General features: G+C 32.4%; 1 protein-coding gene across 2 annotated transcripts; it reads right to left on the bottom strand.

The window, feature by feature from the left end:
• Positions 4,030-9,625, bottom strand: LOC18600782 (shaggy-related protein kinase epsilon). 2 transcript variants are annotated; one of them, XM_018120218.1, is made up of 13 exons: positions 9,406-9,625; positions 8,568-8,723; positions 8,389-8,481; positions 7,829-7,888; positions 7,444-7,716; positions 6,868-6,942; positions 6,732-6,788; positions 6,242-6,382; positions 6,086-6,136; positions 5,879-5,974; positions 5,705-5,788; positions 4,472-4,574; positions 4,030-4,379 (listed from the first exon to the last, which is right to left on the bottom strand). In XM_018120218.1, exons 2-13 carry the CDS (start codon positions 8,688-8,690, stop codon positions 4,297-4,299), a joined length of 1,239 nt encoding a protein of 412 aa, XP_017975707.1. In that variant the 5' UTR covers positions 8,691-8,723; positions 9,406-9,625; the 3' UTR covers positions 4,030-4,296. The 2 variants fall into 2 exon arrangements, with proteins under 2 accessions (XP_017975707.1, XP_007031505.2); XM_007031443.2 differs by having other exon boundaries at positions 8,568-8,727; positions 9,406-9,624.

Raw genomic sequence — 12,031 nt, 5'->3', positions numbered from 1 at the left:
CATTGTGCTAGATTCTTACCTTTGCTTTGAAGAAATAAGTAGGGGTAAAATTGTAAATTCATAACAATGCTGAGTTGTTATCCACCCTCCATTTAATATTTATGCAAGTTGTACCATGTAGCATACTTATTCATATTTTTATTTATTTTATCGTAACCGTTAATTTATATAAAATATAATTATTAATTATTATAATAAAATAAATAAGTTAAATAATAAAAAATTTGAAGCTATACATAGGTATTTATTAATATAATACTTACTAATAAAATTATAATCAATATAATATTTATTCTTGAATTTGATGATAATTATAAATTAAAAAAAAAAAGTTAACTAATCTTAATAAATATCTATAAATTTCAAGAATCTAACTCTTAAAAAAGATTAAAAACTATAAGAAATTATATAAATTATTTATTAATGTTATCATTTTACAGTGATTTTTATAGAATATATTTTGAACTCAAGATAAAAGTACAAAAGTCAACTCACAATACTATCGAGCTGGTTTCCACCATCCACCCAATATCAATGCATTGATTGACCTGATTTGCATACCTTTCTTGATCTTTTAAATTAAATTGAAATTTTAATTTATTAATTATAATATTACTTTTTAAATAATAATAATAATAAGAATAAATAAGTATTAAAATTATTTAAATTTTGTTGACATTCTTTACGGATCATTCATCAAATGAGTGTGAGAAGTTGAATCAGTCTAACCATGTGAAAGGGGCATAGGTTATTCATTCCATTTGCATGAACATGGTAGGTTGGCCGCTTCAATATGGTAAAGGGTTTAATTTATATACTAAGTATGTGACAAAGGGAGTACATGAATAATCAAAAAAAGAATCTATGGTTGTAAAAATACAATTAGGGAAGGACTAAATTTGGTATTTCACTAAATTTCATATTCCTGAAATGGAATAAAGTTGGTGTGTGAAAGGAAATTCAGATTCTGTTTTTAGGATTCTCAAGACTTTCTATAAGAAGCAAGAGTAATGGAATAGTGGACTTTGTCGTGATGGAGAAATAATAAGACAATATGCTTGTTTGGCCTGGTTTACTAATGCTACTATTTATAGATTAAGATGACATATAAAGAAAAAAAATTATATTTAATGCATTATCTTTTCTTTAATTTGATGTAAATAATTTCTTAAACACAAAAATCCTTTCTTAGAATAAGTTTCTAATTATATCTTTAACCAATCTTTTATTTTAAATTGTGAATTTTATAAAAATATATAGAATTTATATAAAAAATTATCAATAATACAGGAGAGAATCAAGATAATCATAATTGTAATTTAATAATATTGTAATCTAAACAAATCTCGTTGATTTAGTTTAGAATCTGTCTAATTGATATTATTATGTTTACACTTCAAAGAATTTCGCTACCTTAGGATTGTTATAGTTACGACTGTCGTTCACCACCAGGGCTTCGGATCGTCAACTACCCTATCATCAAGTCACCAATTTCCTTGGCCTTCCAGCAATAGGCAAGCCTCGACCCCCATAAATGGTCTTATGATTTTGCAAAGACTTGTGTTTTTGGTAAACAGTTGTCCGAGCTTTGATCATTATTACTATACATGTCAAAATGGGCCTGATCCATTGAGTTAATCTATTTTTTATAAAATATGAGGTGGATTGGGCTTAAAATTTTAAATCCATATTAAAATCGAGCTTAAATGGACTAGCCCACTAAATTAGAGAGTTAGGGTGGGTTAGAGCAGGCCAGTCCTATAGGTAAAAAAAATTAATAATTTTAATTAATTTAATAAATTAATATATTTAACTATGTAAAATTAATAATTTAATTATTAATAATATTGTTTATTTTATATATTTCGATGTGTTTAATCTTTACTTGTCAAATTAATAATTTTAATTTATGAATTAAATCATAAAATAATTTTATTAATAAAAATTTATTAAGTAAAATTATAAAAATAAAATTTTTAAAAAAATAGGTTGACCCAACCAACCCATAGATTAGCAAGGGATAAGCTAGGTTGAAGTTTTGATGGTCCATATAAAAAATAAGCTAACCTGACCCAATTCATATTTTCTTAATCCACAAGGACTTAGGTAGGGCCGGGCCCGGTTAACCCATATTGATAACTCTAATTGCGACCCTTTTTGTACGGAGGCAGCCAACAAGGTTATTTTATCGAGTTCGTTAGAGAGCTGTCTCACACCCTTAAGTATTCTCTCCCTAACCACCTAAAGGGGATATAATAGGTGTCGTTATAAGTTTGGAAACCAAGTCTTGACACCATTCAGGAAATGGGTTTTAGTAAAAATATCAACAATTTGATTTGAAGGGAACACACGACTATGATGGAAAGTCCCTCGAGTAAATTCATAACATGGTAATCAATCTCAATATGTTAGAGTGTGCCTTTAACATGACAAAGAATTAAAAAACAAGAAAATTGAGATGAATAATGAGCTTTCGTAAATTGATTGATTATATGAACAACATAAGCAAAATCGCATTGAGTCACTATGAGATAGACCGAACTCCCAACAAGTTGGCAATATAAATTAGAATCACGAAGAAGAGTATCATCCATCGGAGAAAGTTTAACATTAGAGTACAAGGCAGGGGAGAGATAGTATTGCAATAATGTTAGCTCGAGAAAGTAACTAGAATGCATACTTAGCTTGAGAGAATAGTAACCATCATGGATACTTCAAGCCTCAAGAAATAACTAAAAGAGCCAAGATCTTTGATTTCCAATTGCTGACTAACCTATTTGAAATAGTAACATGTTCTTCCAAAACATGACATGCCTAGAATTAGTAACCTATTTGAAATAGGATCTCATACCCTTGTGTTCAAACCCAAACTAAGGAAACAACAAACACGATCACAGAGTTGTAATGACACATGGATGCTAGCTGATGGTGTATTTTATTTGTAACAAAAAGAACGACTTGGACAGGACACTATTGACATAGAATTTTGACAAAATAACAGAAAATAGACAAGACTTTGATACCATGTTATGAAAAAATAAAATGGTATAGAGTGTGTATGGCAATTTCTTACGATTTCAGGCAATGGGGTAACATCGAATGCTTTTTCGTAAAAGGATAATGGTGGTATAGTGGTTGTGAACTTCGATGGATGCTAGCTGGTAGTGTTTTTTGGGTGAAGAAAGGTATGACTTAGACAAGACATTATTGAGACAGAATTTTTAAAAATGATAAAAAATAAATAAAAACGACTTTGATTCCATGTTACGAGAAAAAAAATTCTTGTATTTAAAATTATAAATTCTATAAAAACGAATGAGATAAATAAATAGACGAGATTCTCAATAATTTAGAAAAGAAGAGATTCTCTATAACACGATGCTTTGAGTGTCGTTCAATAATCAAGATGCCTCAAAGGGTCAGGTCAGTCTTTGGTTGCATCATGCATGGCTCTGAAGACACCGAGAGAAATTTCAATGGGGCTCTGGCCTGCACTCGGGCTGTTAACTTCCGAGCTGTATGGAAGTGAATGGAACTGACGAACGGAAGCTGGGCAGACTCAGAGGTTATATACACTGAGGACGCAGAAATCTCTTGACAGCAACATACGCACTGGAAATTTTGGTTCTATGGAAATTGAGTGATGAGATGGAAACTGGGATATAGTGTTATCTTAGTTTGCCAGTAAGGCTAATTATAATCTAATTAGCATTGCCACAAAGGAGAGTCTCACAACTTCCCTAGGGGTAGGTGAGGCATTTGAAGTTGGAACCCCAAGAATCTGAGAGAAAACATAGATCCTACAAAGAATGCAAGAAATAGGTACATTTGACAGACTCAAGTGTAACTATTTGGTTGATTGTGTTAAAAATTATTAACTCAAGGTCCAACCATTGATGGAAGGTCATGGAAGAACATATTTATTCACAACCAATGGATTGGAACAGAGCACCGAGCATTACATGTCCCTTTACCCAGTAAATACCCCAATCATAATCAAGCTGATCGGTGCAGGGAAGAAACAGAACAGGCAGGTGTATGTCAAATGTACATTAGATGAAAATACTACAGATATGATACTTGCAAAACACAATTACAGATTCCAACCATTTGCTGCAATTTAAGAGCCCTAACAACATAATGTTTGCATAGCCAAAGCAAAATACAGCAGCCTCTAAAGTCCACGCTGTCTGGTTGAAATTCAAGGGAAGAAACAGGCTAGTCATTTAGATAACTTGGAAGATAAATAAGGTACAGTAACACAATTCCTTTGCCCCTGAAGATAGGTCTTTCGATTTAGAAGCCAAGGAAGGGGCATTGCTTTCGAGCATGTTCTGGTATTAGCTTGGCCAGAAGCTCCAAACTCACTCCTTTCAGCTCTGCAATGTCATCATTGGAAAGAGAAGGATTCAGCAAGCAACAATTTTCATATGTTTTTATTCAAAAAATAAAAGTGGGAAAAGTGACAAACCTTGAGGTTTAAAGTTGAACAGTGGAGGCAAGGGGCGCCCATTAGGAAGGTGAGCATTAGGATCGCGAAGTTCATCAAAAAATGGATGGATACAGGCCTCTAACTGCAAATGAAAAGCAATCATGTCGTAATTTAATTTAAAATAAAAATCGAAATCATGTGAAAGTTGCATGGTTCCACAAAACATTTTGGCAATCACATTCCCCCATTTAACAGTTGTTTAGTTCAAGAGGGCGCAAATTGCAAAGGCTTAAGTAAGTGTCCTTAGACAATCTAGGTATAGAAACAGAACAAAGTAGACCTGGTAATTTTGGACATAACATGTTAACACGACACGATGAGACAAGGAGTTAAACATGTTTGAATTTAGTCTTAATATGTTTCGTATTTAATCTTGTCCAACATGTTTAATTAAAAATTTTCATGGCTATAAAAATTTTTCGTATCTATAAAAAATTTTCGTATCTTAACGTGTCAAACATGAGAAACACGTTTAAACACGTTTAATTAATCGTATTATCGTATTTAAACATATATACGTGACACGTTTATCAATCTGTTAAAAATTAATAGTTAAAAACTATTTTAACCTTAAATAATTTTGATTTGGGTGTTTGGACTTATTCATAGTTAATAATGTAATTAATGATATGTACTTAGTTATGGATGAAAATTATGAATGATTGTAGTTATTATTAATATTTTAAAGTTAGATGTTAATAGGAGATTCTATCATATTACATGATAATAAATTTTATATATGTTATTTATGTTAAATTTTATTATATTTGACGTTATTATTATTTTGATTTTTTATACTTGTTTTTATAAATATTGATTTTAAATTTAAATAATAAAATTATATTTAATTATAAATTTTTTTATTTAATCGTGTTAATCGTGTTATTAATCGTATTATATATTGACACGTTTAATAAACGTGTCGTGTCATGTTATACGGTTATTAAATGTATACGTGTAGGTGTTTCAGATTTAAGACACGAATATTATTCATGTGGTGTTCGTGTTCAATCTAAACGTATTTCATGTTTAATTGTATTTGACACGCTTAGAACACGAAAACACGAATTGCCTGGTCTAGAACAAAGTAACCATATCATTAGACATGAACAGCATCCTATAACGGTTTACTTTAAAAATGTTAGTATTTGACTTAAACCTCAATATTTGTATGTTCTAAAGCACAAGAGCAACCAAGTTGGAAATACTTACTGCAGTGCACCTCAGATTTGGAGAATATTGGAGAAGTCTTGAGACGAGATCAACCGCTTCTGGAGGCATGCGCTTGTGGAATATCTGTTATAAAAAATAGATGGATTAATTTGCAACAAGGTAAGAAGACCATATTTAGTGAAAAATGGTAAACAAAGAAACCATTGTGCTCACTTTATGCCAAGGATGAGCCTTGATTTGAGGGAATTTGAACTCTGTATAGTTTGGATTCATGCATTTTATCTCCTCTCGAGTTGGAGTCCCAAGTACCTAAAGGAACTTTAATTCAGTTCATTTAACTAATTAACAGTGCATCATATTTTTGGTGCATTTAGAGATACAAATTCTACCTCATGCCACCAAGTCCAAAATGAAGATTACCTTAATAATCTCAACAAGCTGGTCAACTCCACTCTCACCTGGAAAGAGAGGCTATGAAATTTGATAGCCAAAAGAGAAAAAGAAAACATTCATGTTTAGATTCACTTTCTACTTCATACTTAGAACATAACTATAATTTTCTAGCATGTAAGGAACCTGTCCAAGAAGCAATTCAGCAAGGACACAACCAACAGACCATATGTCAATTGCAGTTGTGTACTCTGTTGCCCCAAATATGAGTTCAGGTGCTCGATAGTAACGAGAACAGATATATGATATATTTGGCTCGCCTTTGACCTGTTATAAGACAATGAATGATAAGCAACACACACACTGCATGAATAAAAAGTAGTGCAGTTTAGATATAATGAGAAAACTCATGCATGAAGGCAAAGAAGCACAATATATAGCAACAAGTCAGAAGATCAGGTACACCACCAGCCAAAGGATGTAATGCCTAAACCATGCATGGAACCTTTATATAAGAATTCAAAAAAAACCAAGATGACTCCACGCATGTGAAAATTTTAAAAGTGAAAAGTTGGATTTCTTTTAAAAAGAAAAATTCTTTCCTCGTATGAACAATGAATCTAGGCAACATTGTAATTTCCAAACAAGAATTATGACATTTTCAAGAAGACTATACCAGAACTTTTGCACTTCCAAAATCACAAAGCTTGACCTGATGAGTATGGGGATTAACCTGCAGCAACACATTTTATTGGTGAATATCATTATCATCTAATCGTAACAAGGGACAAAAGTGAGCTTCAGATACAAACCAGAAGATTCTGCGGTTTAATATCCCTGTGGCATACACCTACACCCCCATGGATATATGCCAAAGCTCTACAAATCTGCCGAAAATTCAGTGCATACATAAAAGTCATAAGATCAAGCTACAAGTCCACAAGATGCCTCCACCATTGCTAATCTCTCATAAACACATAAGAGAGCTAAACAGGTATTAAATGCTTACATTTAAACCTCATATCATAGTAGGACAATAGAGTGAAATAAGCATTATCATCAATATAACATCTCTTTTGTACCACCTGGCTTTTTTACCATGGTATGCTAGAACCAAAAATGCAGTTGAAATTTTGACTAAAGTTTCATAATCTAATTAAAAATCAAAATCAAAGAGGATAGCCAACTGATAATCATTCTAGTCATGCTAATAAATGCATAAGTCCACCCATAGCAACAGTAATGATTGGTGATTATATATTACATTTCCTGAAATCCCCATAAACGTATTCTTCTCCACTTTTAGCATACAGTGGTCCTACTACAAATCATGTTTCAACTCTTGCACATGGGTCAAGCAGAATATGTAGATGGCTTAGAACTGTCACCTGGTATGTGTAGAGTTTGACATATATTAGTGGCATTCGCTGATTTGCTCTACTATAGTGCTTTGCTACACGATATACAGTCTCAGGAACATATTCAAGCACCAAATTAAGATAGAGCTCATCCTTATCAGTCGTTGAAAAGAAACAGTGCTTGAGTGACACAACATTGGGATGATCAAGTAGGCGCATTGTTTGCAACTCGCGGTTTTTATATCTCTTGTCCTGTAAAACCTTCTTGATTGCTACAGTTTCTCCACTTTCTAGACACTTAGCCTGCAATACATACATATATAAGGATGTAAAACAGCATTTCAAAGCTTATGATAGAGGCACCAAACCAAAGCCCCTTGCATTGATGATTCAGAAGGTGTAATAAAAACATCACCTGAAATACAATTCCAAAAGATCCCTGACCAACAACACGCTCAGCCATATAACTTATGGTCTGCAGGACAATGCACAAAGAATTTAAGATGAGGAGGTGTAATGCACAGGAGAGGATTTGAAGATAGAAAAAAAAAATGTATTAACCTAGAGTACTAATGCAAGTTGGTTTCTCCACAACTACTTACTTCACAATGAAAGTAAAATTACAAAGGTGAGAAGTTGTAGTCTTAGATGAGATAAATTAGATATTCATTCATATTCAGATTGCTAGTCATTGAAATACAAACCATGAATCCAACTCCAAAGATCCAGTCAACTGATGCCATTACATAACACATATAAAATATGTTACAAAGTATGTACATCTTGCAGCAAGTTCAATATTTTTCAGTCTGGCATGCATTTCGCATTTCTCATAAATAGAAGCTAATGACCATGACAGTCAGTCCCAACATAATGTTAGAATAAATTACGTGACAAATAGAAGAATGATAATATGATACACTGGCTTTTATTACATGTAGAATTTATTACAATTACATTTAAGAAAATTTATACCTGCTTGGGTTCACCATTTCTACCACCAATAGTAGTAACTATAATATGTCCTGTTTCAGTTCCATTTCCATCTACCACTGTTGCTTCCATTTCCTGACACAAAAATTTCGGTACATATAGAAGAAGCGTGTGCCATAAAGACGAGAAAATACATCACATAGAGATTTGCTTGAAGAAACCTTTTCAACTTTCTCATCCTTAATCTTCATTTCATTGATCTCCTCTGGGAGTTTGTCGACTAATGTAGTATTACCTGTAGGCTTTCCAACCGCTGAAGTGGCGGCCATACCAGTTGAAGCCATGTCTGATAATTATATACGTGCTATGCCGGTTCACTAGCTGTATTTAAGAAAAGCATTTATAACCCAATATACAAAAGCAAGACTATCTAACTCTTGAACAATTTCGATAAGTCAGAAAAAAAAAATCACCATTGAGCAGAATATAGCAATACAGAGAAACTAGGGTCTGCCATTGACTGTTTTCACTTGCAACACACAAAACAGCAAACAGTTTTGTTCGAATGCTAGGAGTGCCTAACTGATGATGCAACAAACATACTACAAAAAGCAAACAAATTTCACAGCACTCTGACACTCAAAGAACGTCCACATATCCCCAAAAAAAAAAAACCAACCATATCACTTAACCATGAAAATGCCAAGGCTCTTTCCTAAAGCAATACACAGCATTGAATCTCAGTAGACTTCAACTTACTCCAATAATATTTTCCCTCAATCCATATGCATAGTGGCTCAACTACAATATTTTGGATAACCAACAACCTTAAAAAAAAAATCATTTTACAAACAAAGCGCATCATTAAAAACAGTGCATAAAACTTTTCACTAAAACACAAACTTCAACAAAAGCTTACATAATGGAGCATTCTAATGTTTAAGTACACACCAACTATCAAAACCCAAACCTTCCTTTTTCCTTTCTTCCATTTTCTCTCCATCCAAACAAAACTTCCAGAAAAGAAAAAGAAATATAATTAAAAAAAAAATGTCTAACCTTTGAAGCTGCAGATTCTCTCACATTTTGCAGACCCTTTGATCCCAACAAGCAAAACTCTACTAAGCACTTTAGATTTTTCTTTTGGCTTTAAAAATGGAGTCTTTGGAGTTTCTGAAATGTTTTTCTTTTTTCTTTTTTTTTTTCCTCTCAAAAGTTTGACTTAAGTGAGACTGTTTTTTTCTCTCTCTTTGGATGCTCTGTGTTTTTTTTTTTTTTTCTGATTCTGAATCGAAGCAGAGCGGACTGCAAACCGATTCCATTCATTCCAGTTTAACGTTAGTTTTGACGTCCGTGCTCAGGAGTTTGGTTCCACACGTGGCCGTGGTTGGTTGGGTAATTTCCTCAGTTACGTCATGGTGTTGACCGGCACTTGATAGGGAGAGATGACAGCGTGTTGTCAAGCGTACGATTTGGTTTCCTGGGAGCCCATGGATTGGTTCATGATGACGGGGAGATGTAAGTGGACGGTGGTGATGATGGGGAGCATGGAGAGCGGTGTCAGAGAGTGGGTTTTGCTCTTTTGTAATGGAAATGGGGGGGTAATGCTGTTGTCAGAGGAGCTTTGGACAATCCGAATCACGAAACGCCAGGTCAGCATGAAAATGACAGTTGGTTCAGTTCCAAAAACTGCCCGTTTGGCATTACTCTTTGAAGCCCAAAAGAGTCCCTTCATTGGGCCTAATACTACCAACAGGCGTCTTCAAAGCCCAAAACAGCTGCCTTATTTGGGCTTGTAGACAAGTGATAGTAATAATTTTGGTCTCACTTATGGGAAGGTAAACTATATGCTGACATGGTAATTAAATTTTTAGGCAACTAAGTTGGTAGAAAGGTGAAAAAAATCAAGTTGCTAGCTTGATTTAGATCTTCGATAGATTTAATAAAGGCATAATGCTCAAATAAATTTTTAAATTATTTAAAAGAATTTAAATAAATCATTATTTTTTTATTATATTCAGTTAAATTTTTATATTTTTATTTTTAATCAAATAAACCCTTATAACTAATGATTGATTAATTATCATTAATCAAAATACTATTTGTCATTTTATATCCACATGACACTGATATGACATTGATGTGAAGAAAGAAAAATGTCACATAATCATATTATCATATCAAATTACTATGTTACGATATTATCAATTATGATATGTTGGAATGCAACATCATTATCAGTTATAATATATTAGCATGCTACGTCAACGTCACGCGCATTTTAATTAACTCAATCATTATTCATAAGAGCTTAATTGAATTAAAATAAAAATATATAGACTTAATTGAACGTAATAAAATATAAAGATTTATTTAAATTTTTAAAAATAATTTAGAGACTTTTTTAGATATTATATCTTTAACAAACAATTACGTATTACACTCTAAAATTTAATTTAAGTTTAAACGAATTATGAAATTAGATATGAGGGTTACGAGGAATAAATTTGTAAGTTTTGAAACCGATTTTTTTTAATTGATTTGCATTCAAATTTGTAGTTAGCAGCTATGATGAAATTAGTACCTAAATTAATAAAGCTCTTAATAATTACTTATTTATTTGTTTTGAATCTTTGTTGTAAACTTACAAAGTTATGGACAAGCTTCATCATTGTTAGTTAATTATGGTTAAAAGTTTTTGTTTTTGGCCTTTTTTGGACCTACAATATATCAAAGAACTATATAGTAGAGACTTTTAATATTAATATTAATGAGATTAGAGACTTCTCCTATCAAAGGCCTTCTTTGGCCTAGCTATAAATTCACGTGATGAAGTTTCTATTCTTAGTCTTAGGGTTCATATATATATATATATATACATATAGATTGATGGTGACTAAATGTACTTAAAATTCAGTTTTGTCTCTTTCAAAAGAGTCATATAGAACAAAGGCAGCAAGTTTCAACCAGATCATGCAGCCAATGAAGTATAAGAAGACAAAATCCCAGATTTCTTCAGAATCAGAAATTTGGAGACAAATCAACACCCAGGGCACGTAATGTTGCATTTTTCCGCATTAAATAAACCCTTAAACTATTATATATGGAAGATGGAGTAAAAGGTTGAAGCTTAACAAGCTTCTCTAAACCCCAACTAGTGTAAACAAAAGTGCAGCAAACAGTGCACATTGGAATTATTGTTGACGACTGTATTAATAATGCATGGAACCACCATCGTTGGACAGCTTTAGATTTTTCAAAGCTCACATGTGTACAGTAGTAGTAGAGTCACGTTGAGAAAGATGGACAAGAAACACTGAATTTGTTTATGTGAAGATACAAACTCTAGAAGGATCCATGTTCCAACCATGATCATGACCTTCTCTGTCGATGACATCAATGGGTGTTTTAGCCTTCAAGTTTTTCCAATGCCGCAATCAGTGTAACTTTCAAATCACAGATTGTTGCTTACCGGTTTGTTTTTTTCCGAACTTTGCGTCTTGTCTTAGTGATTTAGATTTCTTTTTCGTGCAGCTCTTCAGGTATCGTAGGGGGCGTCTGGTAAGTTCAACAATTACTATAATTACGCCATGTTATATATATATATATACTATATATATATATATTATATTATAATAATATATATATATATATATATAACTATATAAATATATATATATGTAAT

Source organism: Theobroma cacao, chromosome 4 (genome assembly GCF_000208745.1).
Source record: "Theobroma cacao cultivar B97-61/B2 chromosome 4, Criollo_cocoa_genome_V2, whole genome shotgun sequence".
NCBI classification, from domain to species: domain Eukaryota; kingdom Viridiplantae; phylum Streptophyta; class Magnoliopsida; order Malvales; family Malvaceae; genus Theobroma; species Theobroma cacao.
Note: the sequence above shows the minus strand (reverse complement) of the source record. Positions and strands in the feature narration are given on the sequence as shown.

What these genes read in the sequence shown, in the direction of transcription:
- LOC18600782 (XM_018120218.1), bottom strand. Translation starts at nt 8,690, where the DNA reads ATGGCTTCAACTGGTATGGCCGCCACTTCAGCGGTTGGAAAGCCTACA. An exon ending in AGGATGAGAAAGTTGAAAAG is followed by an intron (nt 8,482 to 8,567) that starts GTTTCTTCAAGC and finishes TTTTTGTGTCAG; the next exon opens with GAAATGGAAGCAACAGTGGT. An exon ending in TCAAACTCTACACATACCAG is followed by an intron (nt 6,943 to 7,443) that starts GTGACAGTTCTA and finishes AATTTTCGGCAG; the next exon opens with ATTTGTAGAGCTTTGGCATA.